A 26,036-nucleotide genomic window follows, 5' to 3' on the forward strand; every position below is an offset into this window, starting at 1 on the left:
GGTACTTTTGCCGTCAACATACGCCAATTGACGTACAAAGTGGCACAATTTGGAGAGATTAGCTGACGCCTGTAACATCATGGTTGTTATTAGACATGAGGCTAGTATGAGTCTTTTATCTGAAGCAGGATTTTAAAAGTTTTTTTCAGTGTTGAAATTTGAGTTCAGTATCAGGATAGTTGGTGGTGTAGTAATTACTGAACCATTGAATGAAATGTTACAGTGAGTGTTTGTTCCGTCATAAAGTCATTATACCGTGCAATTCTGGTGGCATAAAACAAGCTATTTTCAAATGTTTTGGCAGAGTCATTGTTACCAGAAACTTCCCAATAAAGTGAGAAGGTTGCACATCCATCTTTTATTCTGTTTTATTATTAAAAGTAATATTGTGTGTGGGTGTGTGTCCACGAGCCTATTACAGTCAAACACAGATGCTGGCAAAGTTAAGACAACTCACAGCTCTGCAGAAGAACAACAATCAATCAGCTAGTCATCAAAAAGAGCACATATCCAGCATCTAATAAATCACCACGCTGGAATATTTCCTAATCGCTGTGTAGCAGAGAACAGGAGGCAATAATGACAGATGGCTGTACTCTTCAACAGCAAGGGTTTTTGCTGGATTTAGAGTCGGTAAATTAGTCAGAAGTGTCCTGAATTGTAATGCAACATTATGCAACAAAATATTGTAGAGTGGTAATTTGTCATTATTGTCTATGTATTATTATTTTTAAAATGTGGCTATTACTATACAGCTTTTTTTTATCACCGTTAGTTTTTCTAATTCACTTCTCTATGGTTGATGAATGATCCTTTATTTAGTTTTATCTCAGGACCTTGTTCTGACTTGAGAGCTTGACAGTTCTGTGTCAACCTTTTAGAAATGGCTCCTTCTTTTAAAGCAGTGTTTCATAATTTGTTTAATCTGAAGAAGAAGTAAATCTACTTCACTAGAAAATAACTCCACCCCCCACCCCCCAGAAAAAAAAACTTAAGAGGACTCTTGGCAATGCTTTAAAATGTCATTGATATAAAAATAGAAAGAATTGGCCTGTTTTCAGCTCCTTTGTGCCACCTTAATTCGAATCCCTTTTGGATATCAAGGTTTATGTATTTCATATCAATACACAATGATTCTTTTTAACAAACCAATACATATTGCTCAAATCTAAAGGAGTCTGTTGTATCGTTTTAAAACCAAGTGGAAGTGTGAGACTTCAATTTTGATTTAACATGCATTTCAACTTAGTGCCTTAGCCTCATCATTTTGATGAGAGACAGCCAGAACATTATTAAAATGAAAAAGAAAAGGAACGGAGAGCAAAATGACATGGTGAAAAGCACAGACAGTACCTCTGCCAACGTGATGCCATTTTTGTTTCCACGCTAAACCAATATTAAACAATTCTGATTCATGACTGCCGTGTCAGCCACAATCTCGGAGCTGGATCACTAGAAAATGAAACATCCGTGGCTTGTTCAAAAACAAGCTAAATATTCAGGGGTTTCCATTTTTGGATAAAGAAGAGAAAATAACTCCCTCTATATATTTTATAGTTGTTATATAGTTACACTGTCACAGGAGACTGACACAGTGGACGCAGCTATAACTTATTAAAAAATCACAAAATAATTACAACCAGTCCTGTAGTAGATCCTATAAATCTGGTAAATTTGCTGAGTATATCCTCTGGAGTTGTAAATCATTTTCTTTTAAATTAAATAACTCTCCCAAATTTTCTATGGAATATCCATCCAGCGTTTCTTTATTTGCACTCTAATGTGGTGAATGAATCACCTCCAGTTTGCAGCGAGGGGCTGTTTTCTGTATAATGGCTGTTCAAAATGTTCCCCATGAAATTTTTTCACGATATAATTTTTTACACTTCCAGCAGTGCTGATGATGACCTGCCTTTTGAAAGACTTTTGAACACCAGGGGTTTTGTACTTTTGATCATTTTTTTATCCTGCAAAAGGAAAAGTGTTTACGCAGAGCTACCTATCTGCCCCTCTGTGCATCAAACACACAGAGAGCACTGAACAATCAAGTCTGCCTTTTCTGCCAATTTTATAATTAGTCCTCCATGAATAGGGGTGAAACGTGAAATGGCTAGCTCTTAGGACAGCTTCACACCTGAAGACTGGCTTAAAAGAGTCCAATTCATGTTGCTATGAGCTCTAATACAAGGAGATAAAGAACCAGAGCTGAAACAGGCATTTACATAAAAGCAAAGAGGTTTGCTTTGATTCTCAGACTAGATCGAGCAGCTCACAAAGGAATCTTCTGAAAACTCTGCTTATAAGGTTTAAATAATGTTTGATATGAACATATCTTATTAAAGGAAAATGTCTTTTTTCAAACACCTGTGAATAAGATCCTCGAATGAAATTTTGTTATAAACAGTAAAATATGATTTTTACTTAGACTAGTAACATTTCATTATCTATTTAAAGTTGCACGGATAATACGCTTTTTTGTTTACATAATAATACCAATGATGTGAATAAAAAGCCAACAACAAAACCCACCCAGAGCTGATAAGAACAAAGGAGTGTTTAAAGTCATGGCACCTATGTGTGAATGAATCCAATTTTGCATGATGTTCTGACATCTATGTCTGGAAGGTTGACTGAGAGTGACTTTGTAGGGGTACGTTTGCACACAGCGAGGTCATTTTAAGAAGCTCAACACCATAATACTGTTCCAGCTGTGTCACAGTCACAACGATACCTTGGATTTAAACACACTTGTTCATTAAATAGGTGATCACTTGTCTAAGCGATAAGTATACACAATGCTGTACATACTGTAACAGGCTGTTAGTTCACCCCCAACTTCCAGTTTGTCAGGATCTGTAGCTGGTCACTGGGGCTACTGCTTAACTCCTGCTCCGGTCTGAAGCTTAGTTCAGTGTCCATGCCAACCTTATGTGCTCTGTTTGATCCTTCACACTGCCCCTTGTTCCTGTCCTTGGATCTGGGCCTTTGAGTTCATTTATTTAGCAGACACATGCAACACACTAGAGGAAGATTAAAGAATCTTTTGAAAAGTTTACAGTTACCAAATCAAATTTCTTTTCTGTCACTCTAACAAGTCGGCCTCTGTCGCCACATAGACGTCACCTTGCGCCACGCTATAACTCCCCTAATGACTCTGCTGAAACGCTTCCCAAACTCAGCTTCTCCTTGTCAAACACTGGCTGTCCTCACAGCTAACACCCACTTTCATACTTTCTGACAGCTGTTAATCCAAGTATTAAGCTTGAAATGTAGAGATTTTGTGAAAGTGTCTTGTGAAATTAGGTGACACCCAATGTGTTCTAATGCCTCAAAAACACAGTATTAGCACAGTAGCACTGGTTCAGTTGAACCTCTTTTATTTAAACAATAAAGTCAGTGGCTTACAGTATGTGATAAGCAGTAGCACATGTTGGTTGGCAGCTGGCAAGGGGCAGTGAAGTAGTGCTGATGTATTATTAATGTTAAAGTAGTACAACTCCATCAACTATACTGTCCTCCTTCTCCCACTGTGCACATGCCCTCTGGGTCTACAGGAGTGCTCAGCAGCAGGGCACGCTACACCACAGAAGCCCAGCTCTGCCTTTTCTCATGCTTCACCAAGACAAGCTTGCCGTCAGCCTCTGCTTGTCACAACAGCTAAAGAAAAAAGACAGACATCTCTGAGAGAGTGCAGCTAATACGGAAGTTGTTTCCTCAGGAGGCTTGGAACCTAAATATGACTGTACATTTTGCAACCCCACATTACAAATTCCATTAGCTTTTTGTAAAATTATTGTAGCTCATCTTTTCCTAATCTTTTAGTCATCTTTTCCTGCAGCTCTTAGACATAATGTTTCTTGAGAGCACTGTCAATTGATTGGTTTGCTGTTTTTAATGTGCATGTTATAGACCTTTTTGCACAATAGCAAACAGGTGCAAAGTACTAGTCAGACTAGTTTCAGCATTAATAGTGTTATGGCTGGTCTTATACTAGAGGCTAGTCTTATACTTTTTTACCTTAATAGAGTAGGACTGTAAGGGCAAAATTCAAGAGCACATTGCAGTCAGAACACCATCCAGAAAAAGAGCATAAAACAAAATGAGCATGGTTATGCTCCAGGAGAGAGGTTGTGAAGATGTTCCCCAGAGTAGCTGAGGGTAAGTAATAACAGAGGAAGACATGACAGTGACAACCTTTGGCTATGTTTAAGAAAACAAGTAAAAAATGTATCATGTATTGTATATTAGATGAAATACAGCATCTTAATGAGGTACTTGTGATAATAATACAGTAATACACGGGTTCCACCTTCCAGGAAGTGCATTGTGTTTACATGACGGTTGTTTTCGTTCACAGTCCCGTCCTTTCTACAAGCGCATCCCTGCTCTGTAATGTGTTTTGTTTGATCCAGTCTTCTAAATCTTGGATCTTGGGTATCACATTGTGCCTTATTGCAGCCCGGCTGCTTGAATTCACCACAGTTACACTGCATTTTGATGCTGACCAAAGGTGAGAATATGAAGCCAAAAATATACATATTTTGAGGGAAGCATTTCACTGGGTGTTGCTGACTGGATCAGATCTATGTGTGTTGTGTGTGATGCTTCTGACAACCACAACTGTTTTGCTTGAGCTTACTTTCAACAAAATTGGATGTTTGTGTAAAAAAAAGTCAATATTTCCATGTCTGAAATATCTTTCTTATGTCAGTAAAAGACATTCTCTGTGTGCTTGAATTCAGAGTGACCCTGATTAAATCATGAAATATTGATTTCATCAATTTCAGACCAAACGGAATTAGGGGCCAGTTGTTTTGTCTTGTGAGTGTGTGTGTGTGTGTGTGTGTGCGTGTTTTATTTACGTATACAAACATAAAATGAATCATAAAAATTAACCAAATAGATCAATTAACATGTTTTAGTAATTGCAGGATGCAGTCTGTTTTGCAAATATTTCTTAAAGTTTTAATTGCTTTATGCCTTTTTACTCTACTGCTTTCAGATTTTGTGCCATTATGGTTGGACCTTCTGTCAATTACAAGCTAGCAAATCAAAGCAAAGTACCCCCGCCTTCTACTAACAGGATAATAAAAATTATAAAAACGAAAAAACTTTTAATTTTCTTTTAGGGTGTTTTCACACCTGGAACTTTGAACCAAGGTTATGTTTTTGTTAAGTTGTCCTCATTTTATCTGAATACATGGCTGCACTAAAGAATTTTGCATGGCATACTTTGTGTACTTCCTGTCACCTACGTCGACTTTCTTACACAACATACTGTATGCCGTAGTTTTTTTACATTTAAGTGCCATTGCTTGCAGACTCTTAGTTCCTGCCCAACCCGATAAGGAGGGGCACCTGGGTCTCTTATAAGAGTCTTAGGTCCTGATCAGAGTAGCACATGCCCTCCTCCATGTCAGCTGACAGCACTGAACGGAAGACTGTGCAGAGGGAACAGATGAGTCTTTTTCACCGAATTCAAACAGTCGTGGTTGGTAACCGCTAACTGCCTGAAAGGGATTCAACCTTGTGGAGGCTGATGGTAGGGAGTTGTGTGCGTACTCGTCCCAGATCACATTCCTGAACCAGGAAGACGGTTCCAGAGATCAGAGGATCTGAAACCTAGTCTCCATATCCTGGTTTAACCTCTCGGTTTGAACAATTTACTAAGGATGGAAACCTGAGGAGACTAACACTAACACTGAGCAGCCTAAAGAACTCTCTCAAAAACTTTGACATAAACTGGGGGTCCCGGTCGGAGACGACATCACGGGGGAGAACATGGATTCTAAAGATGTGATTGACAAGCGCCTCTGCACTTTCTTTGGCAGACTGTAGTGCAGGGAGGGGAATAAAATTGATTGTTTTGGCTTTGACTGTGTTGCCCTCGGATTGTGGGAGAGACCAGTAACAAAGTCTAGTGAACTGTGGGATTTGGGCATCTAGGGACGCAGAGAGGGTGAAGGAGACTGGTAGGGGGGTCGTGACTGGACTTAGATTGGGCACAGACAGGGAGGGCTAAGACAAATTCACGGACACCTTGAGAAATAGTTGACCACCAGAAATGTTGGCGCACGATGAAAATGAGAGATGCAAGGATGACAGAAGAGACGGGAGGCATGACGCCAATCTAGCACCTTGGAACTAAGCTGATCGGGAAAAAACAGGAGTCCATATGGACAAGTGGGAGGAACTGGAACATTGGCTTGGGCTTGGGACACCTCATTTTCAATCTCTAGCTGGGTAAGATCTAGTCGGACAGAGGGAGGTAGAATGAAATCTGGTTCTTCACTAACGGGGAAGAACCAGAGGATCAGCTTCAGCATTTTTATGGCCGGGACGGTAGCAACAGAGCACAGAGAGTGGAAGAGGATAGCGGTTACGTACAGTAACTTGGTTCAAACCATATTGATCTATGCACAGCTGAAGCAGGTTATGACGGGGAACAACTGGTCATGACTGATTAGGCAGAGCAGCGGGGATAGAGAGACATAGGCGGTCACCAGGGCAACAGATCAGAGTCACAGCCATGACATTTTATTTCTTCTTCTGACCATGTTGAAAATAAATACGTCATCTTCTCCTCTCCCCAGGGGATTCTGTGGCTCATTATTAAAGGGTGAAAATAGCTGGATCTCAACTTCCTGTGATTGCTCCAAAGGTCTTGATTTTTCAGTGTGTATTCAAGTGTTTTCTTGACACAAACTGAGCCATGGTTAATTTTGATCTAAACCAAGAGCATCTCTTGAAGGTTGGGCCACAATCTGGTTCTTTGGTGCAGACTGTGGGCTGAGGCTCCTTTTACACCTGCTTTTTTAATTCTGAACAAACTGTGCAGTGGGAAGCTGAAAACACCCTTCAGCTGAAATTCCACCCAGTGGCAAAATTGTGATGTATGTGTAATCTCAATCTGCACACTGGAATTGCAATAAAACAATAACTATGAGATTAAAGTGCTGACTGAGGTTTAATTTGTGGGTGTTTGCAGCCACATTCGATAAAGTGTGGAGAAATTGCATGCCTTTTTATTCATAACCCACACCAGCCCCCGAGGCTAAAAAATGGGTATGAATCTTACACTGTTCACCCAATATGGATGCAAACACCTCCAAACACCCTGAAAGCTGAAAGTCAGTGCTTAAACCTCATTGCTTTTCATCCTCTGTGGTGGAATACAGCCAAAACAATAAAAAACATATTACTGTCCTAATACATAGGGACTATGCTGTATATGATGTGATATCAGTAGGTAAATGCCCTCCTATTATTGGGGCCTAAAGTAGTTTCAGCTTTTACCAAGCTAAGTTCAACTTTCCCCAGACAGAGGGCTGGCTTTTGTCTCTATAGAGGCATATCATATGCTGGCAGTGATTACACCTGACACACCAATTTGATTTGGACTAATGGAGTGAATCTGCACTTCCTCAGTTTGGGATGACTGGATTCGGAACTCTGTTGCATCACCGCAGTGAGATTTAGGCTAATAAGATGAGTGTGTTTCAGTAAACTTCTCTGCTGGCAAGACTGTCAATTGAACAGGGAGCTACCTGTTTCTGGGAATCATCATGGACAGGTTGTCGAGCCCAACCTCGACCTGGCACCATCAAGCTGACACATCCCTTTGTCTGTGCAAGCCGAAGTAGCACACACATTAATTCAGCTTAGCACTCACTTAGAGAATAATTGCATCAGTACATTCAGCTAAAAGAATGAGCTCATGGATGTATTTCTTCAGTTTTCCTCCGTCTTATTTTCAATTCTATTTCATGTTCTGTTACTAAAGCAGCTGAAACTGCAGGTTGCAGATGTTCACCAGAGTCATGAGTGCAAAGCAAAGTAAAGTAAAGTTTTGAATGCCTGGAGTACAAACCTGTAATTATCAGCAGGCTGGATCCTACTGCCTGTGTCCTTTGCTAAGTGCTAGTGTGGGAGCAGATGGACGTCCAGTCCTGCTCTGCACGGCAAGGCCACTGCTTGTGCGTATTTGCACTGCTGCACATATGTATCATTTCCCCAGGACTCACCTCTAGCTCCTACCATAGCAGACGGCTCTGGGTCATTAAGGCAGGTCCAGGGAAGATGACTAATGCAGTGATAGATTATAGTTGGTCTGAGTGCTGTTCTGTGTGTACATATGTGTCTGTGTGAATTAGGTCACTTCCACTCCCTCCTGGCTTTCTTCAGTTTTTTTTCTACACCTTCTCTCTCCTTCTACCTGTCCATGTTACCTCCCTCCCAACATTCAGTAAAGGTTATTATCTAAGGGGGAAAAGCTGCAACTTTAGGGATTATGAAGGATTAGCAACACACACATCACGCATGCGACCGAACAATATTGTGCTAAATCAGTGTAAAATAAGTTTTATTGAAAAACAATAATTAATGAAGCAATTTATATAATACCATTTATTTATATTATATATTTATTTCCCAAGTTTTCAAATGATTTCAAAAACTGTTCACTGTAGTGTGCTGTTGTCTTTTCAGTTTATTTTGGTCTTCATTGATAAGCAGTCTGTACCAAAGCTTTCTTTTTCATACTGCCCATCTAAAGCTCTTTGTTTCCATCTGTCAATAGAAATCTAAGCAGGTCATGGGTCACTGCTGTGAGGATTATGGGTTGAATTCAGGGTAAGCTGTGAGCAGACGGCAGCTTGGATGACACTGCATTACATTATTGCATAGTATGTATTTAACTGCCATTCTGAACATTGTACTCTATAGCTGAACACCCCCAGAGTCAGAACAATACAACTGGTCTTTGCTGGTTCCAATTTTTTTCTGCTTCTTTTTTTTTCCCCTTCTCTATGCTCCAGTATAGTACACAAAATCCAAAAGCACAGCCTCTCATTTCATTATCAGACCTTCCCTATTAACTAAAACAAACAAGGACCGTAAAGATGTTATTTTGTGTATTTATATAAAGCTGTCAAACAAATAATAAACTCAGATTGAATTGGTTGGTTGTATTTAAAATTGCCTATAACTTCATTGACAGGTGATATGAGGTGATTGTCAATATTTATACTTTATAAATAATGTTTTATTCTATATTTACTACAAAGAACACTCAATTTTAGTCCACTATATTAAATTTCTATCCACCTTTTATGAGAATCACCTGTATATAAAAACAACCCAACATTTGTTTTCTTTTCTGTTTTTTCCCAGCGGTGCTGTCAGTGCACTGTAAAATAAAATAAGATCTTAAGATAAGATAAGATCATCATCAGATAAGATTTTGACGGTGGGCAGTAAGAGGACAGTGCTTACTGATGTTTTAGTGAATCAATTAAACTGAAACAGTGAAAGTGATCAGGATGATGACCAGTGGCGGAAAATGTATCTTATGAGAAGCAAAGCCAGTATCTTTAGCTAGTTAAAAATTAATTCAACTCATTATTATATCTTCTACATACTGGCATATTAGCTAGAGAATTTAGAATCTATAATAAATAAAATATTTTGGTAGTAGTTATACTGTAGATGCTCATATGATCAAGCATGCAGTATGTATACGTACTGTATATAGAAAGTAGCTTTTCTTGTTACATGATTAGGTTCAGTCAGGCAGATGAAATGAGAATCGTGAGTATACAGGTTGGAACAGCAAGAACTGAGTTGCATTTTGGTTGAATAGGTTGGCTTAAACAAATATTGAGAGCTAAGAAAGTAGAAGAATTCACCACAGGAAGTGTTACTTTCTCATTTATATTTATAACAAAAACAACAGCAATGTACTGTATGCATGGCTAAATCCCGCAGAAGGGGCAGACTGGCCAACTGGAACAGTGTGCAGTTGCCTGGTGGGCTGGTTAGCACTGATATGGAAAGTCAAAAACAAATCCATGCTTTTTTGTCATTTCTGCTGTAGACTGGCTGGCTGGCTCCTTAACAGGTGTGTGTGTTTGTGTGTGTGTGTGTGTGTGTGTGTGTGTGTGTGTGTGTGTACGTGTGTGCGCGCATATAAGATCATAAATTTGTCACATCCCATCTCTCTTCTCCTATTCTTCTCTTCTCTTCTATTTGGCCTTGGGTACATTTTGCTCTTCACTGAATGCTGAGCTGACACTGTTTTGTATAAATTTGCGGGAATGTGAACCCAACAAGTGAGTGGTGTGCTGACTTTGAGGCTTTGATTAAAGATTTAAACATGAGTATATATAGGCCTAAAATAAAGCATCAAATTTAAAACAGGCATTTAGTTTTAAAGAGTAATTTGTTTTCACTTACCTGAGTATTTAGTATTGGGTTACAGCAGCTATTTCACAAATTTATCACAAGCTGAATGTGTAAAATGTTTGAGATATCGATTGTCTGTTTAGCGATGTAATTTATTGGACTGAAACATACATTTAAAAAAATCCCTACCTTGTAAGTATGTAAACTTTATAAAATATTTACCAGCTCATTTTAAATATATGTGTAAAACGTCATAACGCTGATTCTTCAACCAATGCCTCAAAGGCAGCACAGGTTACTTCACATATTCTCATAGAATGTTTGAATTTTTAAAGGAGTCTGTCAGCTGAGCATTTGCTGTGAAGAGCGTCCAGTCATTATGCAACTGACAAGTAAACGATTCACTGGACCCAGTGTTATACTTAAGACATGCGTTTGCAATTTCCTTGTGTTTTTGTTTGACAAAACCCACAATTAGTCACTACTGTGGTGATTTTGTGTAGCCTGTGTGGATATGGTTTTATTTAAGCAAAGCCCTTTATAATACAGAGGACAAAGAATGACATTTACTGTAAGAAGTTGATTTCTCTGCATGAGGGGTTTGAGAAGTTTCTATGAAGTATTAAAACTTTCCACCAATGGAAGTCAGTTCAACCAACAGTAATTCAACTTGTCCACTTCTACTGCTCTTTGTATTTTAAGCCAATTTAAGGAGGGTTTTGTTACATAAAAAGATGGATTCTGGTGATGGACAACTCTTTAAGTATGTGCACACAGGATTTTAAGACAGTACAAGGCTACAAATGATACACCGTTTATGCTCTTCAGATCTGCAGGGAGGCTGCAGGCATCCGTGTTCAAAGCATTAATGTTCACTTGTGTCTACAGTATGTATCACATGACATCACGTCGTGATGCGGTCAAGGTTGAGCCAGCTCTAACCTGTTGTCATCACATTGTCAGGCTGGAAATTCATCGGCTACAGTATGCAATGATTTTAATAAAAGTGGTAATATTCTTTTTTGAAAAGCATATGGACAAGTCTATGAATCTTTGGTTTTCTTAAAAGCTACACATATTATTACACACTTAATAATAAATATATTGGTAATAAACATGGAGAACCTCAGCTCATATGTAGAGGGAAATTCCTCGCATTAAAACATAAAACAAACATAAACAACATATTTACATCAATGTGTCACATTTCTAGCTGTTTTAGAGAAAAACCGGTGAGAAAGTTTAGTTTCAGTTGTAAATATTTGAGTCTGACGACCAATGAAGTGCCAAAAATGGCAACATTTAAAAATACTATGAAATCATATTTTACTCTTTCAGCAAGTGAACAATTATTTTGTCCTGTGCCTCAATGAGAACCTTGGCTGTGTCAACCCAGTGAACTCATTTAAATGAATGAAGAGGTTAATGTTCTGATGCTGTGCTTTTGGCCAAAGTGATAGAAAAATGCTGGGATGTTGGCCTACTGCACGTGAGAGCATTACCTTAATGCCACCTGAATGTAAACAGACAAAAGAGCGTCTGCTTCTGCAATTAAAAAGCTGTGTTATAGCTGAAATATGAAGGTGGTGAACATCCCTTGGGTGCGGTATGGAGCTGGACCCAGTGGCCTCATACTTGCCAACCCATTGCTGTAAACATTTACCCAGTAATGTACCAAAGAGAGAGAGAGAGGTATGCATTTCTGTCTCGGGAGGTTTAGAAGGCAGAATCCACTTTAGTCTGTATTATTAGATATGAAATAAGGCTATTATTCCAAGAAATAAAGCTACTGCAGTTTCCCTTTAACTCCTAATAAGCAATGAGTCATTCGAGATTTTTATGTAGTTATTGACTTTCTGTGGCTTGTGGCATTTCTTTCTCCCTTAATTATTTACTCCACCCTTTAGCTTTTAATTTCTGACTATGAACCATCTAGATGAAAAACACACATTTATGATGATGAAGAAGATGAGCATGGAAAGGAAAACAGTAAATGATGACAAAGATCAAAGAAATTTGACTTGAGGAGAAAACATGCAGGGAAGACAAAGATAAGGATGTGTCACAAGGGGGGAATAAAATGAGAAATCTGCAACAACTCACTGCAATTATTGTGCCTTCTTGTCCATGGCCTCCTAATTAAGAGAACAGAGGGAGAATGCAGATTAGAGGGGAGGGCCTGTAGATAGGCCTGTGGCTCTCCAGTCCTCAGAGAGAACCTCATCCAGGGAATCGCTCTGTTCATACAAAACAATGAGGGGGTCTACATTATTCATCTCTGGCAGTGAGACATGGAGAGACAGCGATAGAAAGGATGGAGTAAAACGGGAGCGGGGGTGGAGAGATAAGATTTGGAGGCACACTGGATGGGGAAAAGAACAATTTAGATTTCTGCACATCTGTGTGTGTGTGTGTGTGTGTGTGTGTGTGTGTGTGTGTGTGTGTGTGCTCCTTTCACATTGTGGTTTTGGTAAAACGGATTTTCAGCAATTCTACCAACTTACTCATGGGTTAAATCCTTCTCAGCACAATTCTTTGGCCGTTTTGCATTTACGAGTCACATGCAATCTACCAAAATAGGATTGTTAGCCTTTTAGCCCCTAATGGTGCTGCTATGCTATAACAGCTTTGCAAGAAAGAACAATGTTGTAGTGGCTTGTTGGCTGGGCTTCCAAAAGGTGTTAAATCTTTAGAGGTCGCTAAGAATAGGATTGTGTTTAAGTGTTTATCTTCCCCTATATAAGATGTTTAGCTTTGGAGCTTAATGAGTGCTATTGATCTGAAATTAATGCATTTATTTTCATCTAGCTGTACAATCAGATGACATCTAACATACTTTTGAGAGGTTCCTCCTACCTTTCAAGGACACAACTAAGCTGTAGCAAATATTATTAGCTGAATTATTTTACAGTTGCAGTGAAAACAAAACCTTTTAACCCCTCTTTAAAATGATGTGTCTTGGCAAATTTTACAGACTATCAGCTGTTTGCAATGAACAAATAAAAAAATTATTTAACACCCTGAATAGAATCTCTCATAAAAACACTCATTCACAAATCGTATCGTCTCAAACACACCTGAGGCAAGTAATCAAGGGTTTCATTATCTCAAGCATTTGGACTTGGTGGCAACGGGCTGAAGTCCGAAGTTTTTGTTTGCACAATAAGCAGCGTACTAATGCTGAATGTTTCCTTGCCAGAAGTCCAAGACGTATATAGCTACTGAGCCAAAAGTGCAAAAACAGTCGGCTTCACTGTGCCCAAAAACCTATAAATGAACCACAGAAGTCTGGGATTCTGTTCTGTGAAGTGCAGTTACAAAACTGCATGTTTTTTTGGGCCTATGGATTAGCAGTACATCCAGAGCAAGAAGAACAACTTTCCTACAGTGAAGCATGGGGGTGACTCTGGGGCAGCTGTTCTTGCTCTTGCACTGGAAAACCTGCAGTGTGTGAAAAGCAAGATGGATTCATTCAAAAATCAGGATATCCTAGGTGTCCTGCTAAAAATGTTAAAAATTACAATTGTGTTGACTGTGGAGGAAGCTGAACAGCTTCCTGTGTGTGCAACAAATCGCTGAAGTTTACAGTATGAAATAGTTCCTGAAGAATGTCTTAGGGTTTGCAAACTAATCAGCATTTTAACAGGACACAAGGAAAAGGTGGTTTGCAATGCAGATAAAAAAATGATTAAATAAATCAGAAAGGTTTCTGGCTGCTTGCTTAAAAAGGCTGCATGATATAACTGACTGTAAGACTGTAAAATTCCAGTAAACAATGGAAGATAAGTCCCAACTTACAGTAGTCAAAGGTGCAACTTGGTTTTTGTTATATTGTTTGAGAGAAACAGAAATCTGTGAAAAGAAAGAGCCAACATTATACTCAGAAAGAAAAATTGAGTTTATCAGTGAAATACAGCAGATACATATTAATCTTTCGCATCATCTAGCAGCTTTATGACCATCTAGTACTAAGATGCTAAAACATCGGTGTAGAGAAAGTTGGGCTAATCTAAGCCAACTTAACCTAACCTAACAGCACTTGGTTAAAGAAAGGTTCTGGTCTTGTATTAACATTGAAACAGAGTTCTAACCTTTCTCTGGCCCTAAACAAAGTGTTTTTCTTGCCCAAACATAACCACATTTGAGACTCAGGTCACTAGTGTGGCAGTCCAGTGATTTCCATCCCCACCATCCTTTGACTTCCTGTCTGGTAATAAATAAAGTGCTTCATTAATTTAAAAAATAGTAGCATTTGAACATAATCTAGCCATTGTATAATTTTTTTGTAAAAACAAAAATGTAGTTTTAGCAAATAAAAAAATATTAACTATAACAAAGCAACATGACCTTAATCCTAATCCATAGCACGACATTGTAACCAGGAGAACCCACATAGTACTCAGAGCCAACAAGGAGCAGACAAAGGCAGTAGATCAGAGACAAAACAAGATCCTTACACAGGTAGGCGGTTAAACAAACAAGGTAACAGGAACACAAATACTGAGAACTGGTGAGATCAGACGCAATCTGGCAGAATGTGTGTGTCTCAGCTTTTTTAAATACTGGCACAGACTGCTGCGAATGAACCGCAGGTGAGAGGGGGCATGTTCCGTGGTAAAAAGAGGAAAAACAGAACAAAAAGGACTGCAGGTGGGAGGGCCTGAGTGTGTGTGTTTGTGTGTGTGTGTGTGTGTGTGTGTGTGTGAGAGAGAGAGAGAGAGAGAGAGAGAGAGAGTGAGCAGGCTAACGGTTGAGCTGTAATGTAGACGGGGAAAAACACAGGGCAGGAAGCAAATAATAGGCAGCACTGTGGCATGTAACCATGTAATTTGGTGAGTTATGTGCTCTTAATTGTGTATGTTTTTGCTTGTGGTGAAAAGTGTTAATTCAACACATCAACTCCTGTCCACTTCTGGCCAAGAAGCAGTTACATTTCTGTCCAACGGATCTATAGTCTGCATGCTGTATCTTTATCAGTACCAGTAAATAAATCACAGTAATTTATGTCAAAATGCATGAGATATCCCCTTAGGTTTAGAAATTGTAATTAAAAAATATGCAATAATAGGGCAATTCCACACCATTGCTTTTAATTTGTGTAGACAGTCCTCAGAGTGGTGTGTGAAATGGCGCATGCATATTCTGTAAGTTTTAATTAGTCATCGATCACTTCTTGAAATGCATCCCGTAATTTGCTAGATGAACAACAAGTGAACTGAATAGTTTGCATGAACTTACTCATCCGTAGACTCACCGAGTGACTTTGTGTTCACAAGGACGTTCTCCTTCGATCCTTCGCGCATTACACTCTTGTACGTCTACAAGGAATTCATCATTTCACTCTGTAGGTTTTCACCTTGAGCATTACAGCTGCAGCTAAACCAATCCTCTTCAGCAAGGCCTCCCCCTGCCCGAACTCTCTAATGGAGCTGAATAGCAAGAGGAGGGATGACCCTTGGGGGCCAACTCAATGCAATTCTTCTGCAGGGAGATTGAGGAGATGTGTTGTGTGTGAGGTGAAGTGGTAGTACGTGGTCATCTCTGGTAGGGGAGATGGATAATGTGTAGGTGCTGAAAGCTGAGGTCAGACTGGCAATTTCCAGATGCGATGAGACTCACAGTATGATGGGCTGTCCTAACTGTGGACATTGCCAATTAGCCTATAATAGATGCAATAACTCTCTCAGGCTGAGTTTATAGATTTAAGTACTTTGCACATCAAAGGGTGAAGCTGTTTGGCAGCTAATGCTGTGTGATGTACACTTAACAGTACTAAATATTACGTACTCACAAAATACAAAAGTACTCATACTGTAGAATTATAATCATGCAACTGAAGTTTTTGTCACTTTCTCTTTTATGAATTTATAAAACATGTCAGTACCGAATGCAACCTAATCTGGGTATGTTATTTAGGGGGTTTGCTGCCCATTTAATTTTAGCTCTGATGGAAATGAACCACCTCAAAGTCACAAGCTATTACTCAGTGTGAATGAGCTGGAAACAAACGGAAATGAAAGTTGCTTGATGCACCATGCTGCTTAATGTACCTCGGGATAATGCTGTTGTTTGGGAAGCTGTGTGCACTGGCCAGGTCACTTACAGCCCACATATTACTGACCGCTCCACTGGTCTTACACACACACACACACACACATCTCATTCCCATAAGAAGAAAATAAAATCCCATAGTCATTAAGGTAATGTTTGTGAACCTTGCTGCTTTTGAGGCAGCATGAAATATTTGAAGTGTGGCTTGGGACCACAACAACTTTTGGCAAAGCACACATGATGAAAAGTTTAGGGCTAAAAGGAAAACCCAATAGAAAACAAAACAAACACGTTGCTGTTTATGAAAAATTTCAAACACGCACACACACGTCCCACATGTCTCTGCAAACAAAATCTGACAAAATCTACATGCAGAAGAGACAAGAACATTTAGATAGCATGACATTACACAGCACAAGAACACGCTACCTTAGTTCTCGGGAAGGAAATCTCTATTGTTCAGCTCACACATAAACCATCTCACACGTCCGCACAAAGGAACCAACATCAGAAGTTCAATTAGACATCTGCACACCCACTCACAGGCCAGCTGAAACTTCATCAAGGTTATACATTTACGCAAAGGAGCTCTGAAAGGTGGCTTTTTGAGTGCTTTTCTGATGCTTAATGTGTCCTTTGAAGTGCGTTTTGCGCGTGTTGTCTTATGCAAGTAGGTGTCTGCGGCCTTGGCTGGCAGGCATTTTGCCAGTATAAACATGCTTCTTTGGGAATGTAGAACACATTACTCTGATGTTAATCTATCCAAAACAGCAGAAAACAGGCTTGAAAAACCCATAGGTGATTGTTTATCACCTTCCTTTCTTGCCAGCAAGTTATTATAAATGCAGTGTGCACCTGCTGTGTTGGATAAATGTTCAGACAGAGATTGGACACTTACTTATAAGCCAGCATGCTGGAAAATTGTGCATTTTAATTGATAAAAACAAAAAACTCATTCAAGTGTTCACTATACTGTTTTCCTCTAAACTTAGAGCTGTCACTTTAGCACGGTGTCTACTATAAACCAAGCTTAGCACCAAGATTTTGCTTTGTTTTATGTTTCTGCTGACAGAGAGAGAGGTATGGAGAGTGTGAGGCTTCAGGCCAAGGTATTATGTATGTGTGTGTGTTGGTGGTGATACAGTATAATGCTGAGTATGTTGCTGGGTATTCTTTTTCCTGCTTATCATGCACTTCACTGCCAAGACTCGGGTTCTGATAGGAATGCCAGGACAAATTATGTATGCACTCTTTTATACGGGAATAAAACTTGTCTGTTTTTTTGGTTTTTTTTAAATCACTTGTTTCATTCTTTTTGTCCGTTACACTCACACATGCACACACACTTACTGTAAGTGTATCAGGGCATGTTTTGCTAATGCAGTCTGCTCCACTTTGTCATAGAGCACATTTAGCTTTAAAAAAAAAAACAAAAGACAAGCCTATCTCATTGATCTTCTATACCTCAAAACAGAGTGGAGTGCCATTTATTTCCATGCAGAGGTTAAAGAATGAGCAATGGAGGGGGATGAAGGATGAGACTCCCATTATAGATCGTCCTCTTATTGAAGCTGTTCTGATGTTTGTGTTTTATAGGCTGGTATTGATCTGGCTGAGGAGGAACACATCTTGAAACAAAGTTCAACCATAAGAGGATTTATTCAAGAATGGTGCATGTGCACATTAGGAAACAAACAAACACCCACTCATCAATAAAATGAAATAAAATAAAATACATAAAAAAACAAATATTTTTGTAAATAATTCATATGGTTACTAATATGTAATTTCATGGTAATCATCCTTTGACTTTAGTGATTGTTTTACTAATAGCGTTCTTACTTGAACCTCTGCGGAGAAGGAAACAATGATGCAGATAAGAAAGTGTGTGGGGTTAAGAACTTTTATTTTGATCACCTAAAATGACTTATCACTATATGTATATTCACAAAGGATATTATTTCACATTTAAGAAAATGCTGTTGCAGTGGAAGCTTTTTGACTTGCATACTGTCACTAAGGAAATGGAGTCAGAGAGAGAGATGCTGTTGTTGCTGTGGCCAGGCAACAGCAACTGCTAGCTGGGAAAATAATGACCGAGCTGCTGGAAATTTGTGCTCCACTTTCTCTTTGCTGCTGTGAGGTGTGCTGTTGACCTTTACACTGGCACAGTACTAGAAATCACATTCTGCATGTTCCCACCGGCAAAATGTTGGGTTTTGTGAACAAAATGAAGTGAAACATTTGGCTTTGATGCTGCAGTACGTGCACCTGGCTAAAAATTTTACACAGTTTTCTTATTGAGCTAAATTAGATGTCATTACCTGTGGAAGTGAATGTGGGAGTTTTTTACATGAATGCAGAGGTAGTAGAAGTACTTAAACTCATTCCCCAAGTTAAATAGCCTTAAAACACACTGCACAAGTATCACTTCAAATTCTTTACTGAAGTTCAGGTATAATCAATCAAACATGCTTAAAATATACTTAAAGTAAAATGGTACAAGTACTTCACTAATAAAACAGTTTACTTTTAATAGAAGTGAATAAGTAGCAGTAGCCTACTTGAGTACAGAACATTCCACTTGTAAGCACATGCATAATTACCGTGTGTGGACATCTTCTCCTCTACTTTGTCTCCTACTGTCTTGTGATACTATTAAGTATATGTAAACAAACTTTGAGTCGCTGCATTACCGCTGTGTGATATTTGAAAGGATTTCTAAAGCACACTGTATGTTAAATGCCATTTTTAATACATATGCAGCTAACAAGAAAATATTGCTTTGTCCGAAGTTTTCTGTGGATACAGTTGCTGCTAACAATTAGAAAGTAAAGCTGCCATGTAATCACTATGGAAGTTTATTTCCACTCACACGGGATCAGGCATTATTTGATGTTTTGTCTGACTTTACCCTCGTAAACCGGGCATTAACACTGTCTTTAAGTTGCTGTGTAACTTTAAGTTAATGGCACCAACTCCACACTATGAATTACAGTAATTTGGATGAAGGGTGCAACATAAAAAGAGTTTTGTTTAATTTGATTGATTGATGTGCTGCCACTGTGAACTATTTGTGCAGTACATGCATATGGTTTGGAAAAATTGCAGTTATAAATTGGCAGTGCCAAGTCAACAAATGCTCTGATGACATCACTACTATGTCATATTTGCAAAAACCTCATAAAGCTCCACAAGACACAGAGAAAATAAGATACACGTGGATAATCTAATGCCAATATCGATAAGTCAGATGATATGATGCACAAAACCTGTTGAGTTTAAACTGATTAAACAGTGTGTGTCAGGAAATCAGATTGTATTAGCTAAATGCATTTCTGCAAAAATTGTTACAGAAAGAAACAGCAAGAAAATGTGGTCTATTATATGGTATTTTGGACTTTATGAACGATAAATACTTGTAATGATTGTTGTTATGAAATTGGGCTAATGTAACAAAAACATGCATGTTCCTGCTCTTTCCAAGCAAAGGCCCAAAATACAAACTCTATGAGCAACTATAAAAGTGAACTTTTTGTTTGTTTTTGAGATCAGACTCATACATCTGTGTTTGCTTTTGCTTCTCTACTTTTCTTTCTTTGATCAGTGGGGCTGTGTAGAGTCACTCTGCCAGAGTCATCATGACTAAAGCCATGGGGAGCAAAGTCAGGGCACCTCGTAATGTGTATTACTAAACTATTCATGTTGTGAATTCTCTTTGATACCTTCCCTTTGACCTTGTGTCATAAAATTACAAAAGGCCAGTTCATGTATAAAGATTTGAATCCAGCCTTTGGGGGAAATTGCGGCGTAGGAGGTAGAGCGGTCCCACAGTTGTTGGTTCAATCCCTGGGTCCTCCAGTCACATGTCAACGTGTCCTCAAGCAAGACACTGAACCCCAGTGTAGTTGCTCCTGGTGAGTGTTGGCCTGCTGCATAACAGCTCCCCCGTCGATGTGTGAGTGAGTGTGTGATTGTGTGAGTGCCCATGGGTGAATGAAAAGCAGAGTAAAGCGCTTTGAGTACCAATAGATAGAGAAGCTCTATATAAGTGCATTTAAGTGTAGACCATTTGCCTTTCAGAGAACCCCAGCATCAGCATAATTTACCATGCACTGTGATCTCCCCTGTTTCCAAGTGTGAAGAAGCAGAGACATGATTTCTAGCTACATTACATTAGTCTCTGGTGTATTTCAATAAAATTGGTTCTTGGGGCGTCCCCTTCTGTCACCTTCTTAAGTTGAACCACACAGAGTTGAATAATAGATCATATTCTGGTTTCCCCTCAAAGAACTTAATTTCCCTTATTCTGTCATTGTTTCATCATTTACAGTATCTGTCACAGACTGCAGTACTTAGCAAAGAAGATTTCAATTATTATTATCTATTTTTCATTGTCTGAGAATATTCCCTTTGGCCCTGTACTTTAGTTACTTGGTGCTTGCAGTAGATGCAGTAAAAAGTTAGACACTTGTATTTTATCTTTGCACAACTCAAATTCATAACCCGTCTGCTATTGTTCCTCCCTAACCACATGCACAAAGAGGAAAATATTCTTTACCATCAGTGACTCTGTGTCTTTTCTTATTTGATTGATTTCAAATGAAAGGAGTTTAAGGATATTTAAAGCCCAAACCTACAGACTTTGTTTCCACACATCTACTTTATTCTCATATTTACTTTCAGGATCCATTGTGCACTTTCTATTTTGTACACTGTATCAGAATGTAACTGCTGTCTACTAAACTGCAACTCCACCCCACTGAGAGCATTCCACTATAATAATAATAACCTCTCTGTCTTCCAGGCCTCAGTTTGTCTTTGTGTGTTTGTGTGTTCTTCACTGTGGGGTAGATCGAGCAATCACTGGCCTTTTGTTAGGAACTGGTTAAAGCTGCCGTGTCCCTGACTTTCCCTCCTTCATCTCTCTGCCATACAAGAAAGATTTCTATTACACACACACACACACACACACACACACACACACACACACACACACACTATCTGTCTGATCGCTGACAGGTTTCCCCAAATTACAAAAAAATCAAAAATTATAGCTAAAAATCACACTGGATCCATTATTGCATAAATCTGTAAGCACCTCTTCTCTGTTCCTTTTTAGCACCGTAGTCAATTTTTAAGTGCTCTTAATGCATATGCTTCTTCAGAAACTGTGCAGTCTCCAAGAGAGCAAAAACCTCCAGAAGCTCTGAGGAAACGGTAACAGACACTGATTATTAAGAGTCAAGTAGTGAGCAGCTCTGCAAGCATCCCTCATTGAAAGCATTTTAGTGCTGCTTAACTAATGCGCTATCATTAGCACCTTCATACGCTTGCAGATCCCGTATCAATTACTTCACTGTAATTCCTTTTCAGCCATGCATATATCTGCCCTTCCATTTGCTTTAATCAAGCCGTAATGCCCACATCTTACAGTAGCCTGCAGCTGCTGCAGAGGCTGTTTTTAAAACTAGTGTTTCCATCTGATCTGGTGCTTGAACTCTGCTCATGCTGGACATTCACACTAGTTCAATCAGGCTGCTGGGGCTCAGAACAGGACTACGCCTTGTCACATGTGAGCCAAAAGTTTATCCTTAGAGATAAGGGGGAGAGGCCCTGCAAGTTTGTGCAATGTTACCATTGTTTACTACCTAATTATTCTGAATTATTCTTAACATATCCTGTACTTATATCCATGTGTAGAGTTTGAGTACAAAAATGAGTGACATTGTTTTGTGTATGATTTTAAATTATGAACAAATTACCCCTGAGACAAACAAAAATTGGAAAACACTGTGCAGTGACTGACAATGATTCACATTAGTATTAATTTTATTTTTTCTGAATTACATAAAGTGCTAAATGCACTGCCTAAATTGCTACTCTGCAGTTCATTAAGCCTATCGTCAAATGAGCATTAGATCATGGCCTATTAAGCCAGTGTTTGATTGGCAAGTGGTGAAATTAGAAGCTGATTCTTCATTCATATGTCTGTTGAATTTGAGGGTGCACACCTTCAAGACTTTTGTCCTTGCTTTGGTTGAAAGTAAATATAATTACCTGCCTTGTTAAACCCTCGTGGCAGTCATGGCGGTCTAGACAAGAGGCGATTATGTCTGGCTAAGCTTTTCACAGTCTTGTTCATGGTCAACACAGTGTTTGTGCTTTTGAATTTGTTTTGTTTTTTCTCCCTTTCCACTTCAATTAAAAGGGTGGTAAATATTTCATATGTAGTCAATTGTAGACTCACTGACACACTAAATGCACACACTACAAGCTAAAAATTAAAATGCAAACAGGTTTTTATAATTGACAAATAATAGAGCTCACTACCTAGAAGATATGATATAATTATCCACACTACATTAAATTAACTACGGAACACAGAATCCACTGAAGAGCTCATGGTCCATTGTGAATCTGCTTGGCTCTGCTCTAGATAACTGTATACCAGTGAGCATATTGTTTGTTCCAAGACTGATGATAATGTGATTCTATAGTGATCCCCTCCGGGCAAGTGTCTTTGTGCACAGCTTCATCTGCAGGAAGGTAAACAACATAGTTGGAGAGTTTTCAGTGTCACCACGATCTCTGGCCACTTTATCTACTTTTGTGTTTCATCCTTGCTGTTCCTCACAACATTCCTGTTCTCCCCCCTCCTAACCTATTTATTTACCTTATTTATTTTCATTTACATCTCCACAGCCCTGGTTTACTTCTAACACAAATAATCGTGTCATAAGTTGTGTCTCACTGAAAGGGACCTCAGGTGGTGCTGTTGTCCTGACAACCAGTGAGGGGAGTATCACAGCCAGACGGCTGAATAATCTGAGCAGAGCAGAGCACAGAGAGAGAGATGGAGAGAGAGAGAGAGGGAGAGAGGTAGTGTGGGGGGGTTGATTTTCCCACACTGTGAACAGAAGTGAATCTCTCTCCATCACCGCTGCTGGCTGTGCCGTGTTTTTACGCGGAGACCATTACGCATTAGTGGACTATAGACCGAGGACCACGCACAGCACAACACGTTTTTGTCTCAAAAGTCTTTTAGGAAACCCTTGTCGCCCATCTATTCCGGGCTGCTTTGGAACTAAAGGCATCCCGCGTTTTCCGAGAAGTCTGGACAACTACTCTCTCCTTTTATTTCCCCCCCTCCCTTTGGATCTATAGCTCCTGAGGGCGATTCTGTGCTTCAAAATGCAAGCCGGACGCAAGTCGTGTTGGAGGCAATTGCAGGCTTCTTTTTTCAGACTGCTATGTCTTATCCCCACAGGATTCCCTGTCCGGAGTGTGGATATGCAGCGGGCCACCGACAACATCACCATCCGCCAGGGAGACACAGCCATTATAAGGTAAGACTCATCTTCCAACTTTCCTCTACTTCCCTCTGCCCCCGGGGATTCAAAGCAGCATCCTCAGCGCGAGCAGGCAGCTGCTAGAGTCGACTACGAATGGTGACTGCATAAATAATAAGGAAATTATTTTTATTTACATGGCGGTATTTCTCATAAAAATAGCTACAAAAAAGTACACGGATATTTGGATTGATCAACTTTTATCTGCGCCAAATTTTGTTTTTTATTTTCCTGATATATATGAGTATACATTGTTAGAGTCCCGCTTAGATGGAACAGAAAGCTCCGACACGCTTTGCACATCTGACGCAAAGAGTATCGAAGCTGTGGTTACCGAGGTTCCCATTATTTATTTATTATAAGTTCAGTCGCAGCTTGATGGGGCGAAGTGCGTCACGCTGTCCAGAGATGCTGGTTGTGTGCGTATTCGTGGCAAACAGCCCGACTCCTCAAAGTGGTGATGCGAGGAGCAAGTGGAGTTGAGATTGTTGTCATTCAGTACGGGATGTTTCACAGTGATTCATTGCTGCCCATAGGGGACACGTGCAGTAAGTGAAGCAACAAAAAGACGTTCATTTAGTTCACATTTTGCTTGAAAGTTATTGTTATTCCAGCAAATCTAGTTCCACGTAGTACGTTTTGTGGGAACGTATAATCGCCTGGCAACCCAATTTATAACTTACTAGACAATACAAGCTGTCAGCGCTGTGCATTGTGATCCTGCTGACAGATGTCGGTGACCACGTGACCTCGTCCATGTGTTTGTGACAGGCTGAAAATATAAGGGGATTTAAATGTTTTCCCCTCAAACAAGGCGCTTTGCCTCGCAAAGCCCCTCTCGATGAACGCATTGAAGTCCACTGGTTGCACACAGATCACTCAATCGCCTTTTTATACCCCACCCCACCCACCACTTCTTATCTGTCCTGCCCCCACTTGCATGCTGTTTGCATATACGCACCACTCAGTCTTTTCAAATGACTGTGAGAATATGGAATGCAATTATGCCATAGACCTTTAACACAGTCTGTCAAAAAGCCTGCAGACACACAACCCATTTCCTCACGAGCCCTGAGCTTGCTCATAGGTGAACACACACAAACGCCCCCACACACACATCGACACACACACCAGGAATAAATCCCTTTTAATGGATTCCTTCTTGCAAACGTGTGCCATCCATTTAGGTACCTGCTGATCAAATTAGTCAAGTGACTCAGTTGATGTTGAACTCACCAGGGGTCACAGCTATTTGTTTCACTTTCCAAATCCAATTGACTGTGTCTTTGCTATATTCAGCCATTTAGTCACCCAGTCAGTCTGTTTCCTTTAAAAGTGATGGCAGGCTTTGCACTCTGCCAGAGCCAAATTAGATTTTCCTTTCCAAGAACACACTTGTATCCTAAGCCCACCATTAATTCCACTATTTTATCATTATCACTGATAAATGATCTATTAATAATTTTCTGTAGTGATCACTCAGTGAGTACCGAAATTAATTTGATGTTTAAAATGTGTCTTGGTGGCTTTAGTGATCAGTCTTTTTTATTGTCAGTCACGCGACGATAAACTGCAACCCGGACCCCTGTGGCTACATTGAAAAACACAACCATTTTTCACACCCAGTTTCCACCTGACAAATTGGATACTGGGGTAAGGAGGAAAAAGAAAAGCAAAACAAAACACGAGGACTAAAATGCAAGAACTTTGAGTAGAGGTGAGAGGCCGTCGGCTAGTAATTTGTCGAGCTACACAGTGTATCTGATTCTATAAGCTGGGTTTTGTGAAAGCTGAGGGGATATTGGTGACCTGGGGGTGTAATAAGGCCTGTACTCCTTCAGTGGAGCCTGTGGCTGCAGTCGTGACATTCATGGCACAAGAGGAGCGATGCTGGAGTAGAGAAACAGTATGTGGCCAAACAACCACTGTGACAGAAGACACAGCAGCAGGCCTTGCTACTGAAATGAGAAAGGAATTTTATTTTTACCAGGGGCTCGGAACTGTGTCATGCTGAATAAATAAGCAAACCAGGTCTTTCTTCTATGAGCTTAAAATGTTCAGATTTGCAGCGCCATTATAGCTCCCAGTTAAACTCGGTGTCAGAGGTATATATTTAAGATTTGTCATGATACCTTTAAATTAATTGGCCATAGTTATGAAAGCAATTCATGAGATCTTTCAGTCTGGTGAAATATGTTTAAAGCAACAAAATTAAAATGCATTACAAATCACGATGAACACCCTCTTAATAACCTGGGGATTTAATATTTTAGAACCATATAAATATCTGCTAGTACTTTGTTGTGACCGACTCACATATTATAGTTTTCCAACGTTAATGATTCGTTCAAAGAATCTCATTCTCTCTCAGACTCCATCAAAAAGTGAACATAAACTAAATGTTGATGGAAGTCTGTGCTGACTGTTGGTACCTATGCGAAACAGCAGGGA

The 26,036-nt window shown here is 39.6% G+C and overlaps 1 protein-coding gene across 2 annotated transcripts in view; it reads left to right on the forward strand.

The window, feature by feature from the left end:
- lsamp (limbic system associated membrane protein) overlaps positions 1-26,036 on the forward strand; it is a 398,452-nt gene that overhangs the window by 189,355 nt on the left and 183,061 nt on the right. The window contains exon 2 of one of the 2 annotated variants that reach the window (XM_067507389.1): positions 23,504-23,582. In XM_067507389.1, coding sequence (XP_067363490.1) covers positions 23,504-23,582 — 79 coding nt within the window. Of the gene's footprint in view, positions 1-23,087; positions 23,583-26,036 lie in introns of those variants that run through there. The other variant, XM_067507388.1, reaches the window with a different exon arrangement.

This window comes from Channa argus, chromosome 6, assembly GCF_033026475.1.
Source record: "Channa argus isolate prfri chromosome 6, Channa argus male v1.0, whole genome shotgun sequence".
Lineage (NCBI taxonomy): Eukaryota > Metazoa > Chordata > Actinopteri > Anabantiformes > Channidae > Channa > Channa argus.